At 30.1% G+C, this 19,531-nt stretch overlaps 2 protein-coding genes and 1 non-coding gene across 3 annotated transcripts; 1 reads left to right on the forward strand and 2 right to left on the reverse strand.

Moving 5' to 3' along the window:
• Positions 1-1,070: 1,070 nt before the first annotated feature.
• LOC101248096 (uncharacterized protein At4g08330, chloroplastic) lies at positions 1,071-7,582 on the reverse strand. The gene is made up of 3 exons (XM_010321795.4): positions 7,173-7,582; positions 2,015-2,391; positions 1,071-1,376 (listed from the first exon to the last, which is right to left on the reverse strand). Exons 1-3 carry the CDS (start codon positions 7,247-7,249, stop codon positions 1,267-1,269), a joined length of 564 nt encoding a protein of 187 aa, XP_010320097.2. The 5' UTR covers positions 7,250-7,582; the 3' UTR covers positions 1,071-1,266.
• A 1,739-nt stretch (positions 7,583-9,321) lies between these two features.
• LOC104647135 (egg cell-secreted protein 1.2) lies at positions 9,322-12,441 on the reverse strand. The gene has a single exon (XM_010321796.2). It carries the CDS (start codon positions 9,879-9,881, stop codon positions 9,492-9,494), a length of 390 nt encoding a protein of 129 aa, XP_010320098.1. The 5' UTR covers positions 9,882-12,441; the 3' UTR covers positions 9,322-9,491.
• Positions 12,442-14,242: 1,801 nt separating this feature from the next.
• TRNAY-GUA (transfer RNA tyrosine (anticodon GUA)) lies at positions 14,243-14,334 on the forward strand. The gene is given in 2 exon segments: positions 14,243-14,279; positions 14,299-14,334. It is a non-coding gene; the product is annotated as a tRNA-Tyr (tRNA).
• The last annotated feature ends 5,197 nt before the right edge of the window (positions 14,335-19,531 follow it).

A 19,531-nucleotide genomic window follows, 5' to 3' on the forward strand; every position in this document is an offset into this window, starting at 1 on the left:
GTTACATAATATACTCTTTTGATTTTTTTTACTTGTTCAATGGCACTCACCTTAAAAAACTTTAATCAAGTGTTTATTTTAAAGTAGACATATCTATATTTCCAATAAGGTCGAGAACAAAGGGTAATAAGATTTTCAAAAAAATACAAAGTAATTATTTTTAGTATACCGGACAAGTAAACGAAAGGGAGAAAGCATTATATATGATGAACTATGAAGAACAAAATATTAGCTCACCATGCACGTCCAAATTAAAGCTGTCAAAATCAAAGTTCTTTTTCAGTGAAGTTTAATTGTTCTTCCTACTAACATATGCTTGAGCTTAAAATATATGCAATCAAAGGCAATATTGCAAAGTGCCTTCTTCCAATTGGCAATACGGCATTAAATGGAACTAGCTAGCTTAGGGTCCTTTCAACATCAATAGCTATTAAGAAGATGAACCACTTCACCCACCTAATTTGTTTCAATTTTTCTAACACCTAATCTCTGTGGTAAAAGAGGGGGGCCGGGCCCTTGTCAAGAAAATTGATTACCATTTATCCGCGCTACAATAAAAGAGACATTTAGTGGAAATAATTCTTTCTTTTAGTATTGTCGCAAAAATATTTAGCGTTACAGATATTTATATAGATCGTTGATGGTAAAGTTTGTGATCAGACGATCTGACATGGAGAAAGGACCAACATGGGTTTAATTGTAGTGTAATAATTGTGAATTGTAATCCCTTCATGAAGAAAGGACCAACATCAGATTCAAACCTATGAGAATGAAAAAAATTGTCGAGACTTGAGAGTGTCGCCCCTAAAATGAGCCTGCTATGCTTGATTTTAAATTTAATCAATCTCCAATACAGAGATATCGAATATTAGATGGGAGATTCGAAAGAAAAAAAATATGGAGAAGGCAGCTCTATTTCTCCTTTATGGATCGATTTTAGAACTTACTATGGGGAAGAGTCTCAATAGTACGAGATACATATTGAAGCAGTCTGTAGTATATAGTATTAACCAGCATTGACTAAAGGATAAAACTAATAAATGTTGGTCGAAATAATTGAACCATATTGATTGTTCGTTGTTGATTGAATGAAATCCATTCCATTGTAGTATATAATAGTGCAAATTGTACAATAGACGGGGTCAAACAATTATGTTAATACCAAAATAACAACATACTAATGTGATGGCTCAAATAAATTATGAAGGTGGAAAAGTGATTTTCAATGTACTCTCGACTCAAAACTACCTGAATAAACTCCAAATTTCATGCTAGAATTTGTGCACCATCTTGTTGCACTATCTGTAGGGTGTGGACTGGGCTTTTAATGGTCCATAATGGCTGAAAAGTCCAGTTAATAGTCCTTTCTTGGGTACCTATGAATAATATTTAAAAGGATGACTCGAGAAAGGAAAACTAAAGGAGCTATAAGGTAACAAGAACAGCTTATATGAATTTTTATATGATCAAGTCAATTAGAATGTGTTGAGACAAACAAGGGAGAAGAAAGCAATACACAAACTAGAAAAAGCACGTAAAATACGTAAGAGTAACAACTAAGACCACCCTCGTGTGTGTGTTAGTGTGCGCGAGAGAGGGAGAGAGAGAGAGAGCACTGATCCAAGTAGCCATGAATTTATAGACGTTAGTTGTGACAGCTTGAAAATTGCCTGATAGGTATTCAAAACACAATAAAAAATGACAAATGCTAAACTTAGCTGCTTCAAATCCACACCTCATTGACAGTTCTGTTCCTTATGTACAAAATACAAACTACATCCCCCAAAAGAGTGCTTGCCCACCTCTTGAGAGATGGATAGCAAGAAAATTATACAAATCCTCCAACCAAGCCTGTAATCTGATCAGTCTTATTTACTTGATAAGTAATATAACAGGAAACTAAAAAGCACCTCGAATTTTAAAATTCCAGCAAAGTGCTATTGCATGATCATAAATACATGCCAAACAGAAGAATTATTCACAGGCATTATATATCACTCAGGGAGAGGAGTACCCGATGCTGAGGAAGACGGTTGCAACGAGCGGATTTTGATATTGTATTTCCTATGAGTGGTTATTTCACTACCGGAGGCTGTATCTGATGCATCGGCTACAAGTGGGTAAGAAGAAGCACTATCATCATAAGCAATTCCAATATCGTTACCACATTTTCTGCACTGAAGTTTTGTTCGCCGCTGGAACAAGCCCCAAGAACGTTTGGAGAAAAAGAACGGTACACACTTGAATTCATCAACCTGGGTAAATCTGCTCTCATCAATGGACAAGAAGGAGATCATCCCTTTCTTAATGGACTTCCCATACTTGGACCCAATGGAAGCAGTATTGCGACTTGATGAATTAAGATTTAACTCATACCCACAACTGCCACAGCTGCATAAAAAACAAATCAGATAGATGATTGTGTCGCTAAAGAAGCACTTCTACATAACAAGTGAAGACAATATCTACGAAGGTAAAAGAAAGAATGGCGCTATCCACTCTAGAACCAATACCTTAATCCAAATAACTGGATTAAATGATCTTATTTTATTTTTCACTTTTTGCTCACATACCTTTTCTCTTTGTTTTGGGATGGTTAGCAAATACACACCCAAGCATACAACATTAGAATGACCCATTTCCATTAGAGGTTCATTCTGATTCACACACAGGCATCACTCTTTAATAAAGCTAAGCAAGCAAGAGGAACACAGTGTAGCCAACCTGCCCCTTTCAAAACACTAACCAGGGAGCACTTTGTGATCGGTAATCCCTCTTTAAGAAGAGGGAGTTGGTAAAAGATCAAAAAAGTACCCACATTTCTCAGAAGTGTAGATAAAAACTGTATCTTGTTTTTCTTTATGATTTAGATGCTTAAAGGTTCCTACTGGCTAGCTCTTCACAAAATGTGAAGCTTACCTCAGAATTACTTTACCATATATAATAGGAGGTAGTTATGCTACTAATCAGACTTAATTAGGAATTCCAAACAACAGATACATTTTAAGTTCTCAAGACATTCTAGCATAAACCATATGTAGGTACAAATATAGTCTCTGCTGAGTTTCATATAGAACCATAACCAGGGAGATGAGTTTTTGTTTGGCATCGAATCAACTTTTGCTAAGTCATGACTGATGTCCATTCCCTTTTTCCTTTTTTGCTACTTGGTGCAAATTCAATTTTACTTTTATTTTTTTGGAGTTCAAAAAAATATTATGAAAAGCACATACTCCAAAAATGATGTTTTTCGCAGATCTAATTGACAAAAAGAGGTAATGACAGTTATTTAACTGAAAATCCAAAAGAACAATAGCAATCAATGATGGCTTTTTCTCTAAACCCAAGCTTTAAATGTCCTTTGTGCTTCAACCTCAAACCGACTTTAGTGCCTGTTTGCACTGTTTGCTTTTGACTCGGTAAAAACTTTTAGCTCACTGAAAGAAATTATATCGGATATTGTTGCCCTCTCTTTCAAGAAAAATGAAGAAAGAAAAAGAACCCCTAACGTGCTCTATCAATGATAAAATCTACGGCAAATACTTTTGCCCAGAATATACTGCTGGTTGAGTAATTAGATTTACCAGAAAACACTTTCCAGAAAATGGCTAAAATCCTAAGCAACACCATCAAATCTTCAAAGTCAATATGGAGCTATTTCTTTGCACTATGGGATACTGAGACTAAAATCCAACATGTAAAATCACACCCATGAGCCCTAAAGTTCAAGATATTCCATGATTCAGCGACAGCCAAACTTTTCATCCATTGACAAATGTGAAGAACTTCATCATTTTCCAATAATAGAGCACTACACTGTGAAAGGCTAATGTCAATTCATCTATTCACTATTTTTCAAAACTACCTTATATTACTGACAACCTGTTGTTAGAAGTAGTACAGTATATGGAACTATTTAGAGATAATTGGTGTACTTATCAATAATCATAACCTAAAAAATGAACCTCATGATTCAATGAGAACAAAATTGTCAATATGTTAATCTAAAACCAAAATAGCCCCTCGACAAGCAGTTCATATAACATCATTCCAATGGCAAACCATAGCCTCATCTTCAATGTGAAATCTAAACAAGTGGCTATAACATCTCCAACTAAGATGAACCACAAAGCTACCAACTTTCATCCATGAAATAGACGTTTCAAGCCAATAACTCAATTAGATGAACCGAATGAACAATACATGCATTAAACCCCTTGACCAACATGCCAAAGATACAGCAAGAAACGAAAACCGTGCTGGGATGTAAAGAAGGAAAACTCAGAAGGCAGGAGAAGATGAGAGAAGAGAAAACTTAATTCGTTGGTGATATTTTATTTAAGAGACAATTCCTTTGTCACCTTCCTCGCACTACTTGTCCATTTTCATATGTGAAAAATCAAACTGCAATTTTCAACCCAAAGACAAAGAAGCTTCTAAAGAATTTCTATTGGATTATTAATAGCTCAAACATGTCCACAACCCATTGTTCTCTTTACAGATTTAATAGGTTTCTTCAATTTTAAGGCCTTACTTCTGGTCATGTAAACATTAGTTTGAACTTAAGAATTTAGCTATCCAGAATCTATCAGAAGTGGTCGGATCCCTCATTTTCCCCCTTTATTTTAGCTGTGATCTTCCCAAGACCAAGAAAATGACTCGAATGTAAAACATATTACAACTTTAGGGTGATTGTCAAGGATTGAGAATGTAATGTCAGTTAACCAAATAGGATTTTAGTCAAACTTTAAACTTTAAGAAATTATCTGTCCAATATCTATACATGGTGTTTATTTACCTTGACAAAGCATACGATAGAGCATCACAAGAAGTCTTTTGGTGGTTGTTGGAGAAAAACTAATTCATGTTAACTTATACATGTCATAAAGGACATGTATGAAGGAGCTAACACTAGTGTAAGATCGTGGTAGGAAAAATAAATGATTTTCCATAATCGGGGGTCTATACCACAGATCAACATGGTAGTATGCTCTTTATAGGCGATATTGTGTTAATTGACGAATCTAGCAAAGACGTCAACCAAAAGCTCAAACCATGAAGAAATAATCTGTAGGTGAAAAAACCACAGTGATTTTAGGAGTTATAAGCAATGAGATGGAAAAAAAATCATATGGAATGAAGTATCAAAATACCTAGAAGTAATTATACCACAGATCAGCATTCAGGCTGTACTTGTTTATTCTAGTTATAGATGAACTAACTAAACATATATCACATGGCAGTATGCTCTTTATTAGCGATATTGTGTTGATTGACGAATCTAGCAAAGACGTCAACCAAAAGCTCGAACCATGAGAAATACTCTATAGGTGAAAAAACCACAGTGATTTAAGGAGTTAAAAGCGACGAGACAGGGAAAAAGATCATTATGGAATGAAGTCTCAAAATACCAAGAATCTCTTGGAGCCCATGAGACCCAGCGAAATAGGACACAATAGAATAAAAGAATAGATATCGAGGATACCAATTAGCTGGATCAAGTTTTTCGTCAAAACAACAAGTTGGATAAACCATAAAGTTTAACCATGTTGATAAATTTACTATAAGTCTATTTTTAGATAGGATTTTTTCACTATAAGTCTATTTTTAGCCTTGTTAAAGATTTGTATATCCATAGAAAAAGTAAAAAAGTTTACTAGTGTTAAAAAGAAACTAAATTTTTAAATATTGAATTGAGATAGCTTCAAATGAGGCGACATGAACAATGAGGATTCATATAGCTAACAGTCAAGTGTCAACTAGAAAATTCATTTTAAGAGAATTAGGAACAAGACATGTTTTCCCTTTTTTCTCTCTTCTTTTTTTATGAATTAAAAAAGGAACGATACAATGAGATCTTTAACCAAAAGCAGAATTAAAAGATTCGAGAAAATTTCGTAACTTGAGATAAGTAGAAGATCAAAAGATAGCAGTGTAGCACCAATAAAATGCAAACAAGTAGCTGAAATCTTCAAGATAAAGAGTGAGACTACAACATTGAGACAGGTACAGTTTGTCCCATATCAAATATGAAATCCTATAAAAGATATAATCTTTACCTTATAATTCAGTTAAATTTCTTATAGTATAATCTCTCTCTTTTTTTGCAACAATAATCTAGTCTTTTTAGCTAAAGAACACTTTGTCCCATGTGTTCAAACTCTCGCTTCTCCATATCCAAGCAGCAATGCCAACAATAGGGAGGTAGATCAAAATGCAGGTACACTTAACTTCACTCACTTCATTACCTAATACAACACTAATTCTTTTTCTCCCAAAACAGGAAAACTGCAGGTATGAACATTCTATAAATAAACATCTAAATTACACAACATGTGTTCTCACTAACATGGAAATTAAACTTTAAAACAGAAGGAACTCAATTAGTATTTTCATACTTTCACGAATCTTCTGATCGAATTAATTGCTATTCCAAACGACCAAGTCATAATGAGATTGAAACCGATGCTTCCTTGGCAGCGTGGAATATGGATTAGCATTATGTCATTCCTACAAGTGATGACCCACTCAATAATTCTATGCACAGACTTAAGAGATCAAATATGATATGTTTCTTTCCATTCCTCGTGAGACATTTATTTCTCCGAAACTAAACAAGAATTAAAGTCATCTTCCTACTCTTCCCTAATATGTCAACAATGTTACACCATTGGGATACTTCGAATAAGCTTGAGTCTGGTTTGACCTAAATAATTGCAGCTCAAGATGAGCACTTCCCCCTAAAATTGATATGTTTAAGAGTTCCAAAAGAAAATTCCAACCAACCCACACAGCAAATGATTCCACAAAAATTAATTTTGCACCTACCAAAACATGGCCAGACTCCATACTTACCACCCACAAATTCCATTTCCCAATGACAATTTTTCCCTTAAAGTATGAGTTATTACGTAAGAAATTAAAATTGGAACCACAAAACAGAAACCTAATTCTAAAAATAAACAGTTCAAGTCACCATCATAAGATTCCTCTTAAATTAATACTTCGAGAACCATGAAACAACAATTACCCACTAATTAATACACTTAATAGCACACTTCAACTCAAAATCAAAACTTCAAAGTAGAAACTCTAATTTGAATCACAATTATTTTAATCAAATTTTTAATTAAGACTCTTCACTTGAAAAAAAGGTGCAGAAGTAAGCGAACCTGTAAGAGACGTCTCTTCTAGAAGAACCAAAAGAGGGATTTTGATGATAATTCAGATACCCACTTGATGTTTCCATTAATGCACCGAAAAAATACAAGCGATTAGCAATGGCGGAGAAACTAAGAAAGGTGGTGTTGGTGCTGTCTCACTACTCAACGGCTAAGTGTTTTAGAGTTAATCAAATTAAAGTCGGACGTCACGCCGGAGCTAGTGCCGTCCGCCGGAAGTTTAGCCGGAGAAAGGAGGAAGAGGGACGGAGAAAATGATGGGAAAATAGGAAGAGGAAAAGGGTTTAAGCGTTAGAGTAATTTGATTGAATCCGACATCATGTTGTTGAACAAGGGGAGGTGGGGTTGGCTCCCGCAAATTAATAATTTAATTATAGCTATGTTGAATCACTAGCAAAATTAAAAATAAAAAATTAAAGAAATTTTTTTAATATTATTTCTTTGTTTTATAAAATTTGATATTAGATAATTCTGAACTCACCAGCTCAACTAATAAGATTTGTATCTCATAAATTGGAATCAAATCAACAACATATGATCCTATTTCCTCCTAATAAATCAGTGTCTTCCTATATTATTCAAATTTTTATTAGGTAGTAGTATTTTAAATTTTGTAGCTTAATTATGATATTGTCATTTTTTATGATATGATTTTTTTTAATTTTTTATTCACTTGTGCTGGTGACGAAGAAGTTTGTGTCTATATTTCGGCTATGAAGACATGAATTTTGTCTTTATCAATTACATAACGTATCCAATCAGCTATATTATCATTTAGGTCTTCATCCTATCGATCTGGAACGTATGTTTCATTCTTTTTCCTTCTCAAATGATTTTAAGATCCTACATTTGAATTAATTTTCAAATTCATAATAAAAAATGTTTTGAATAAAAAATTTCTCTATTTTAAAGTTAAATTCATAAATGAAGCATTTAATTAAAGATGAAAAATAATTACTTTTATCCTACTCGCTTTTGGTGGTGAAATAAGAGATGCAAGGATTTTTTTCTTCTATTTTTTTATTTTGAAAAATTATAAAGAAAAATAAATATAGCGAATACTTATTTAGTTATCTCAATGCCTACATCAAAATTAATTTAAATTTGTACGAATATATGATTAAGATGCTAAGTAATTAATAAAGTGAAAGTTATAGTTAAGTAATTATTAAACACGCGTTATTTATATTAATTTAATATCAATATCACGTGTTATAAGCTTTTATGAAAAGAAAATTAAGAATAAAATAATAATAATAGTTAATGGTCATGACTTGATCAGAACTCATTCTCCATGATTTTACGCTACATATAATTTAGTGTTGGTTGTCAATTTGATTTGGTGTAGTAAGTCGTATTAGATCTAGACTAGTAAACAAATAAAGTAGTCATTTATTGAATTATTCTTTTTAGTTTATATAGTTAAAAAATTTTATATATATATATATATATATATATATCATAGGTCAATGTCAACGTATATAATACGTCTATAAGTTACGTGGGAAAAAGTGTTCTTTTTTCTCCTATTATCATTTTTCGTTACAACTTTTTTTATTCATATTTCTGCTTGGAAGTTTTATAGTTAACAATATTAAATGCTATTAATCCACGTGAGGACCTAATTAGTAGGTCTGACATCTTTTAGCATAAAAATTTATAATTGAATTATGATTAAATGATATATATATATATATATATATATATATATATATATATATTATATTTATTTTAACTGATAAATTTAATTTGGTATTAAAGGATAAAAATGTTTATTACAAAGATAATTTCTTTGCCTTTTGCAAGATGCTATGTCTTGGAAGGGCAATGCAAAAGGGGTCGCTACAACAACGTAACTAAAAGACCCTTATGCAAGAAAAAAAAATTATAAATGTAAAATATATATTTTATCAATCAATCACAATCTCTTTAATAATAAATATATCTAGTGTATCACTTATACGGTTAAATTAAGTCCACACAAGCTATAATTGGTGTGTGATTTATGATTGCTCAAATATTTACGTATATTCCTTTTTCTGATTTTGCTCATTATATAGCCCCCACCATAAAATCATTATAACTTTCTCTTATACATCATCATGCAAAACTTTAATGAAGAATATTGAAAAAAGAAAAGTGACAAAAGACAAATATCACTAGAATCCAATAAAAGCTAGCGTTGTTCATCATATATTATAACCAAATTTAGCATATCACAAAATTATTATTAAATCTAAAAGTACTTTTCTCTCATAAAACTCAAAATTCTAATTTCATCTTTTGTAATGCAGGTAAAAATTATCTTAATTAGACGGTAATCTCCACGGCAGATTCAGGAGAAGGTGTGCCACAATAACCACGAAGAACATCAACTTCTTCAGCAGTAAAACCAACGGAACTTAGCATAGACGGCCAACAATTATAAGTAATAGTCCTTATCGCTTTGCAACAATCTTTTCCTAAGTAAGATTCACCATTGAAGAAGAAGAGTACGATCTCATTCGTGCATGATTTCAACTCAAATAACGCGTTCCAACACACTGGCATGCTAGCTCCTCCTCCATCTCCGCCTTCTAGTAATTGAAGTCTAGCAGCAATGCCTTGTCCTGGTTTAATTTTGGACATGTTGGTTGCTATAGTAGTAGTTGTTAGAAGCCATGAGACTAGTAGTATTATTGAAAGTTTTAAAGGTGTCATATTGGAATTTTCTTTTAGAGAAATATTGAAAATATAGTATATAGTACGTGGAATATAATGGGAAATATGATTTTTTTTTTTTTTTTTGGAGATGGTTATTTATAGGTGCACATAGAGTTGTCATAAAGACTAATGTAACGGATTTAAAGTTGAAGAGGCAGAATATTAATTAAGAATTAATTTGGTAAATTAACTTTAATCATAATACTTAGTTTAAAGTTTATGATTTCAGTTAAAAATTATGTGTATGGAATGTGAAAAGTTGTAAACCTAATCAATATATTTTATTTTTATTTGGTTTGGTAGAAATATTACTAATTAATTAAGGGTGGATTACTTTGAAAAGGAATATATCGGCTTAATCATAACGAAAAAAGATTATGAATTTTTCATCACCAATAAAAGCTACCTAATCAAATACCTAATGTACTTATTTTAGACTGATGATGAATATCTCCGACTATATATTATATATAATTAGAATACACAGAACCTAATGTGATACTCCACCAATGGTAGATTTTAACCACAGGTTAGTATTTCGATAAAATTTTACTAGTAATTTTAACTTCATTTGTGTATATCTTGTTTTTATAAGAATATTATTAGTATAAAATAATAATTAAATTGTGAAACTAGTCGTTGTATTATCTTTAAATTCAGAATTATAAATCAAGAAACTATAAAAAGCATCTGCTTCATTTATTGAGATCTATTTCAATTGTGTTATTTGATTCTTTCACCTTTCCCTCACTATATTACTTCACTAATTGATCAACCATAAGTATTTAGCCTTGGATTGTGCTCTTTATAGCCAACCTGAGTTTTAGTGATTTGAATCAACAACATGCGCTATAGCAAAACTACATTTTAATGACAATAAATATGTATATTAATATAGAGAATATTAAAGTCTTTATCTGATTGTAATTAGATCCAGCTATAGGCTTCAGTAAACATTAATAAAGAGAGCTCAAAATATAATAATCGTTGCTAGTAATTGTCACTAAATAAATATATTCACTAAAGATCATTTGGTGTAATGATGTGTGTAGATTGGATTTCGATCAGCCCAAAAGAGTCAACATCATTAAGGCCCAATAAAGCATAAAACCAATACACCACAATGCCCTAGAAATTAATAGAATCAAATTGTAATAACTAAAAGGGAGTTAAGTTTGACTTTTGTTGATAAAGCACATGAAAGAAGGTGGATTTACAATTTCTTAACTCGAAGAACTATGTATAGTGATGATATACATAAGTTGGGATTAAATCTTAATCATTTTAGTGTATATGTTAAAGGTTCAACATTTATTTACTAGTCTTTAGTCATGCAGAGCCAATCGACAATGTATAGAACTTCTAGTGTTCGAGAAATTAGTTTAAATGAAGCGACATGAATATAGTCGATGAGGTCCTATAGTGTATCTGTGGACCCAAAGAAGAGCCTAAAACCCAAGTCATAGTATAGGAGCCCAGCCCACACCTTTGTCTGGTCATATAGAACCCACCTGACCTAGGTTATGTACAATTAGTACCAGAATGGAGCATGTGGGCTCAACTGCCCTACCTACTTCATAACTTAGCCCAACTAATAATCCTCTATAAAGTTGAATATCCCATTTTTGTGCCATACCAAACGACCCATTAATCATATATGGCTTAAAAAGAAGGTTAGATAGGTGGAAAAGAATTGTTGGTGGGGATAAAGGGGAAATAGAGGAGAAGACTATCACGTAGAAAATCAAATCCTCACCGACGAAATAAAAGTTTAAATAGTTAAATAAAAGAACGACTTAGTTTCCTCAGGACTTGCTCTAGTTTAATTTCTTCACTCTTTTTTTTTTCCGCTAAAAAAGGATCCAAATATTTTGTAGAAAGAATTTAAGGAGATGAATTACATCCTAGCTAAATCTCGAAATATTAATTCCTAAATTGTCTTTGTAGGATTGAAAAGGCGTAAGATGGCGTGACTTCAAAAAACACAATATTATTGTTATCACAAAGCTACAAAAAAATCAAGATTTTTTTTCATAAAATAAAACAATTTCACTATGTTATTTGTCCCAAATAAATCTGATGTACTTGGGCTCGATTTCTACCATCAAGAAAAAACTTGCAATCATTTAGCATGTAAAAATGAATTACATCTTATAGAATAAGAATATATTAATCAAACTCGGATCCATAAGTCTATATGAGTAAGTAAAGCAACAAAATCGAGTAAAGCACATTAATTAGTTGTTACTTCTTTTTCTCCTTGTCCATATATAGAGACGTAATAGTGCCTACAATTTCATCACGAAACTAAAGACATTTTAGTTTGATACAATAGTTTAAGTACATAACAAATACTACCAACGGCATTTTTGTAAATCACCTATGTTTCTCTTATGCTAATGCTCAAGATTTATTATTGAGCAAAAAAACATAAATTCAATTAGTTTAGGACCTAATTGCGTGCCTTTGCTTTACTTTTCAAAAATAGCTTCAATATTTTTCTCGAAGTATCTAGTTACACGAATCTCAGATATATAGGGGTCAAATCAGGTGTAATTTTTTCATACCAAAGTGTGATTCACATGTATCTAAGATACATCAACTTTCTCTCTCTCGCTTTCTCTATGTATTTGTATTTTAAAATATATCTAGTATCAAGAATAATTGATATATGAAATCTGATACAAAATTATTGATTAGTAAGACAGTAAATAAAGTAGAATCATATTTATAACAAAAATATCGATGTAATTAGATAGTTTTTCCTTATTATTTAGCTGGTATGAAAAAGAAAAAGTTGGTTATGAGCCCATTTAAGCCCAGTGATAGTGTTACAAAGTTAAGTAGCCCATTAAGCACCTCAATAACAATGTTTTCTTTTGAGAGAAAAGAGGTTAATTAGGAATAGGAATAGAAACAAAAAAGTTATAGTTCCACTTGGAGAGGGAGTAGGATATATTTTGTATGGATGAGTATGTTTGTGCTAATTTAAAGGGAAAACAAAGAATGATGGAGTGAGCATAAACATGACATGTGATGTAAAAGACAGCATAAGAGTTGCTGGCATAAGAGGACACAACAACAGGTTCACAAATTACTCAACCATTTCTCTTGAATTTCGAGACATCCTGCTTATCAAAAAATAATTATATCCTTGACCAAATATATATATTAAAATATAGGATGTATATCTAATATTTTCTTTTTATATTTTCATGTTCGATTGTTATGAGTTTGTTAAGAAGGAAGAAAATGATATTAATAGTAAAAATATATAATAAAAAAAAGTAAGTTCTATAAATGATTTTGCGCAATCCTTCGCCTTCACTTTCTTATAGTATTTGTTGTCGTCAAAATACTCTTTAATTATTTTATAAGAAAATTATTTTTCACCCGTCAATCAAACCTTTGGAAAATAATCTTTTTGAATAATGTAATATTCATTCATTATAGTTATTTTTATGTATTTTTTTTAAAAAAATAATCAATACCATCATATATAACAAATATATCCATATTCTCTAGTGACATTGTTCAGCTTTTTCAGTAAAAATTATTTGGTTTATCTGCTTTGGTTGTATTAGAGGAATAAATGGAGACTAAAATCGAGAATTTTGGTAATGGAATATTACCTAATTAAACAGATGGCCAACCGTCTATATATTAAATATCAATTACATGTATGCCTTCTTATAATTGTTTCTTTGTTAAAGAAAGGATATATATCATATATAGAGGTAATTATGTAATTGTCACTAAATTTATAGTTTTAGTTGAAATATAAATGTTCTTAAGTCGAAATTAAATTCAATAATAATTAACTGATATTGATAAAAAAAGTTAACACTCTTTGTTAATTAATACATTTACTATCATTTAAATATATTTTTGATATATTGATAGTGCTATTAAAATGTATTCTTTCCCTTTGATATCTTTTTCTTCTTCTTTTCATTTAAAAAGGGGGATCTTTCTCAAGTTGAAGCAACAAAAAATAATCATTGGAACATAACATTTACCAAGAAAACTAAGTTACCTTGATTTCTACAAAATTTACCATGATATTTCTTAATGGATACTCATCATCATCACTAGTGTAGTTACCTTGATTTCTACAAAAAATTATAAAGTCTACATATACCAAATGTCATACTTGTAGCCCTATGAGTATTTTATTAGCCTTAGTCATGTTGTTGTTTAGGTTGATCTCAATCCTCTAAATACCAGTCTTTTGATGATTACCACATGCATTTATTTTATTTGTATTGGAACTTGTGGACACTCACTCATTAGTAAAGGTTCCATCTCATGTAAATAAAATTAATATATTCATTATTTACAGCACGTATTAATATCACCCGACCTTAGCTCAGTTGGTAGAGCGGAGGACTGTAGTGGGAAACTCCCTCAGATAATCCTTAGGTCACTGGTTCGAATCCGGTAGGTCGGATTTTTTTAATTAATTTTTCACGAACTTCCTTTATTCACTTTTACTTATTAATATTATATTTTGCACGTTACTTATAAGACAATAATAGAATAAAAGTGAACGGAGAAAGTAGAACTAATCCATAAATGTCTCAACATCAAGAGATTAACTTTTTAGGCAAAACAATTTTGCTTCTTACAACATGAACATAAATCCTAGCATATCACCAAAAGCTTAGATATACTAGTGAAAAATTATGTTATCATAATTTATTAATTTGGTGTAACATTACTAATTGTGGGACTATTAGTATTTTTTTAGGTGGCCAACCAAATATCTTACATCAACTTTTAGATTTTATAATTAATAATAATTATACTAATACAATGAATCAAAGGACTTTTGATTTATAATCAGATGACAGATGGAAATGAAGAAATTGTGGAAAGTTATAAAGTTTGATGAGAAAAAGTAATAAATGAGCTGGGTTTTTTTACTAGTAATATTGTAGTACCCCTTTGCCTCGAAGGTGACCCTATGCCAACTGTCGGTGGCACATAGTATAATACAAATACATTAAATTACAATTATATATTATATATATAAAAAAAAAATATGCACATTGTCCACACATGACTCACCTGGAGTGTCGGCAGATTCCTACTGATAGTAAACGATATATCTCCTCTGTTTTAATTTGTTTTTATTATTTTGATTATACAAAGCTTAAAAGTGAGAGATATTTTTTTAATTGAATAAATTAAAACGAAGAAGAATTAAATAAAAGAAACAAATAAATTAAAACGAAAGATTCACAATCTTGTTTTCCATATTTTTCATTTCTAACATTAGAAACTATCATCATCAAATAAGACAATTTGTCATTACTTTGAATGAGATTTTCTAAATTTCTCTCCACACATAAGATTTTCGTACAAAAACAAGAGGCCAAGAACAGAATATAAAAGTCTCTGTAGAGGATAAAGAAAAAAAAAAGAAAGATAAGAAAATGACTTGGAAATTAAATTAATGTCTTGTATCATTCGTTGGTGGTCAACTTGATGAAATAACATTGTCTGCATCAACGTATTTTTTGTTTAAGTTATTTTGTAGCCAGAAATTACTAATTGTATTGATCAGAATTTGAACTTGGTATTAAAAAATAAACTTTTTTTATCAAGAAGTTTTTATGTTTATAGAGCTTTAACTTATATATATATGCAACTTTAATTTATTGGCTGGAAAAATCTTAATTATTCCGTTACAACTAATTTACGTTAGTGCATGCACTAATTTAGTACATGCATGAAACATGTCCCAGAAGATCATCGTATGTATGCTCGATTTTGATTGCCAGTGATATAATAGACAGAAGTATATTATGGCAGGATCAGTCACTCAATAGCCTAGGGCGGGGGGCAAGCTCCAGGGTCGAGGGAAGAAATAGGCGTGGGGAAGAGTCTATAACAAAATTAATTAAATAGACAGAGAAGTCCTATCGATTCAAGCAAGTTCGACTAGTTTACGCTCTTGAGACTTCTAAAAGCGGCACCTATATTCAAGATATTTGCTTTATTGATTCATTTTAACAAATCAAACGTGCTTTCATTAATTTTATTTTATTTTTTGATAATATCCTTAATAATAAATTATTACATAAAACAGAAGTCAAATTTAGAGTTCAAAACATCATTGATAAGATTAATTTAATAAAGTGCATCCTTACAAAAGCTTTATGAAAAATGTTATTAAGTTAAATATGAATCGAATAAGATAAAACAAAGAGAGTATGAAAAAAATTTCGGCTTATTATTTTTTAAATAAATAATGTGTATATGGAGTGCCTATTCGTACAAAGAAAAATATGATTAGGTATCTGAAAACATCTCACTTTGATATACGTTTTTCTTGTTTTATTAAAGTTGTTCCATCTTCAGCTAGCTTTCTGCTCTTTTATTATTTACGGACTCTTAAATAAATGTACCAATTGATGGTGTAACAAACTTCTTACTTGAAAAACCAGTGAACTTAATATATTATAAAAATTGATTATGTCATCTACATTTTTTTAGAATTAATATAATTGATTTGTTATTTGTACCTTTCATGAAAACCAAGAGTAGTTGTGAAGTGATCAGTGGCCAAAAAAAATAATTGATTCATGCTAATTAAATTTCAAAAATAAATAATGAAATCTGGCCCTCACAAAGATTTATCATTTATGTTAAGATCGTTTAATTCTTGGACGGTGTATTTAATGAAATTTAATTTAATACCTTTGAGAAATAGTAATTTCCCTTGCAAGTATTGAAATTAAAAAGCAACATTTAATTACAGTTTTTTTTTTAATATTCTTTGGTCGTTTAGTTAATTTGCTTATTAATTATTCTGGTTGAAGGACATTATAGTAACTTCAGGCCAACTAACTTGTTCTTCTCTCTTGAATGCGTTTGTACCATGCACTTGCTTTTTCTTTTAAATAATATTTATACGTGTAATTGTAATTAGTTGTTACATATGAAAATATTAATTATAGAATTAACGTCTTTTAATTTGCAATCAAAAATTTATGTTCAAGTTTCTATTATTATGGATTATAAGAATTATATCAAGTTATTTGAAAAGCTTTGAGAATAAATTTATTTTTAAGACATCTGTGTAGTGAATAATTTTCATGAAATTAGAATAACTAAAAGTTGAAAATGCCGGCACTTTAGATTTTTTATTTTCCCCAAGAGAATCTTTTAAAAAATTGAAAAAGCTTCTCTGTTAGTGTTTGTTTTAAAAATATGTTGTTGATTACTTCAGTTAAAGAAAATCTAATCGATGATTTATTATTTTGTATATGCTCTATCAAATGTTATTTATTCCATAATATTTAGATAACTAGAGTAAAGAAGATATTATTTTTAAAAAAAATATATAAACACTAAGTAAAAATGATTGAACATAACGTGATGCAACGAGATATATAAAAATCTAACAATATCTTATCGTAATAATAATTATTTAAAGAATTAATTCATAGAATAAAAACGAAATAATTTTTAACGTATCTACGTTGCTATCTTCTCTATTTTTTCAAATTTCTCAAAATTGTATAAGTAGCCGCCAATATTTTCCCGCTATTCATTGTCACACATTTGTGTGTTTCATGGTAAAAAGCAACCAAAAATAATGTAAATTATTATACTAGTACATATAAGTACATTACTAAAAAGGCAAAAATAAAATCAATGAAAACCCAAATCAAATTCCAATCTTTATGACGTCATAATTCAAAAACAGGGCCCCATATAAGGACAAATTTAGCAGCTGTTTTTGCTTCACAGCTAATGAAAACGACACACCAACATCACTCAAAAAGGTTTTACGGGACCCACGTTAACTGAAACGTGGAGCTCTATAATCCGTCAGATCATTCTGTCGGCGATGTGGAGTGGGTGGACTGGATATTCGAACACCATGTTCATGGGCTGCTACTTGTGGGGCCTACACTATTACCGTTTTTTTAATTTTTTTTTTTTTTTACCTTCCACCGACAAAAGATATACACGTAGGATAATTGCCAGCTGTCAAGTCCTCGTGGGACCTACTTTGCAAAAAAAACTCGTGTATCATAACATTTGAGAAATTTACACGTGGTTAGATATGATTGGTTTGTTTAATATTATTGTCCTAATCTAATGTCTTAATCATTCTCTAAATGTGTCTTACTTTTGCTTAATTAATTACTCAAATCATGATTAGATTTTTGCTTTTAATCTTTCATCAGAGCTGGGTTTTCCACTTTACTAACTCAATTATCTACTTTATTTTTCTTTTCTATTTTTCGGAATTATCACAATCTACTTTGATAAACTTTTAATTATGAATTTTAATTACAAAAAATAAAATTGGAGAGTACTTATCTTTTTACAAGTACGAATATGTAATTAAGTAGCCTCTTTATTTTGGTTCAAGTTTATTTAGCAATAATTAATAAATGAAATTATAGCTTTACTTTTTACTTAGTGAACAAGCTGATTATGTGATAATTTGAACTAGTCAGAATAAGTTGAAATAATAAAGAAATATATGGACAGTTGATCTGTCCAAATGTTGCTTGTGCAAGATGAATTAAATTGAAATAAACTAAAAAAAAAGATATTTTAACTCATCAATCTGTCCAATTATTATTAAGTTTTAAATTTTGTGTTGTTCTTTCACATATTTATACTATAAATCAATTCATTATAAAATAGACTAAATCAATAAGTGCGTGATAGTTAATTACTAATTCAAACATAAGCGAGTTGAATTGGTCATATTTATGTTCTAATTTTACTCACTTACAGGTTTAGAATCGAAACAGAATAGATCTAAATCAATTTTAATTATGAAATAAATGAATGCAAATTTAATACAATCTATCAAAATAATATAATAATACATCACATTTATATTCTTAGAATAATGTTTTACAACTAGGATATCGTTTTACACGATGTAAACTACAAAAAGAAGTTCATGAAAATATGCCTAACATGGCTCTATTTAGAGTAACTAACGGTTAAACTTAACAATTTGATTTTTAGTTTTGTATTTTTTAAAAAATAGTTGTTTTTTTACACATAAAATACTAAATTCAATATATAAAATGTTTCTATATGATTTAAATTGTAAAAGGTTAAGCTGACCCATATTTTGTAACATGTTATATATATAGAGAAAAAAGTTTATAATGTTGAAAAATAATTTATCAAACAAAATTTTTTTATGGTAGATTAAAGAGTCCAAAAATGATTTTTTTTTTCTCTGGCTTTTTCTTGTTGAAAAGACAAAATTTGTTTCATATTCAGTTTAAGCAACATTATGTTTTGAGTACTTTATATGTTTTTTTCTTCTTTTGGTGATAAATACTTTATATGAAAATCGTACTTCTACAACTCTACAAGTACTTCTACTTGAGGTAATAATGTTGGAATATTTAATTTGCTTTCTAGAATCGAGGTTCAACAGCCAACTTAAAAAATATAATATTAACTATTCACGCTAAAAGATAATTGCTTTTATAATTTTAACATATTTTAACTTTCGTATTTTCATTCGAGATATCGAGCTCTAACTTTGACAATATAATTTTTTTTGTAAGGAGATAGTTAAATGTGCTCGATACTAATCTGAATTTGTAGGCAGATAAATTTTGCATATCTGTGACTAAATTAAAATATTAATA

This window comes from Solanum lycopersicum, chromosome 4 (assembly GCF_036512215.1).
Source record: "Solanum lycopersicum chromosome 4, SLM_r2.1".
Lineage (NCBI taxonomy): Eukaryota > Viridiplantae > Streptophyta > Magnoliopsida > Solanales > Solanaceae > Solanum > Solanum lycopersicum.

What these genes read in the sequence shown, in the direction of transcription:
- LOC101248096 (XM_010321795.4), bottom strand. Translation starts at nt 7,249, where the DNA reads ATGGAAACATCAAGTGGGTATCTGAATTATCATCAAAATCCCTCTTTT. An exon ending in AGAAGAGACGTCTCTTACAG is followed by an intron (nt 2,392 to 7,172) that starts GTTCGCTTACTT and finishes TTTTTTATGCAG; the next exon opens with CTGTGGCAGTTGTGGGTATG. An exon ending in ACCGTCTTCCTCAGCATCGG is followed by an intron (nt 1,377 to 2,014) that starts GTACTCCTCTCC and finishes TATTATTCATAG; the next exon opens with GTACCCAAGAAAGGACTATT.
- LOC104647135 (XM_010321796.2), bottom strand. Translation starts at nt 9,881, where the DNA reads ATGACACCTTTAAAACTTTCAATAATACTACTAGTCTCATGGCTTCTA.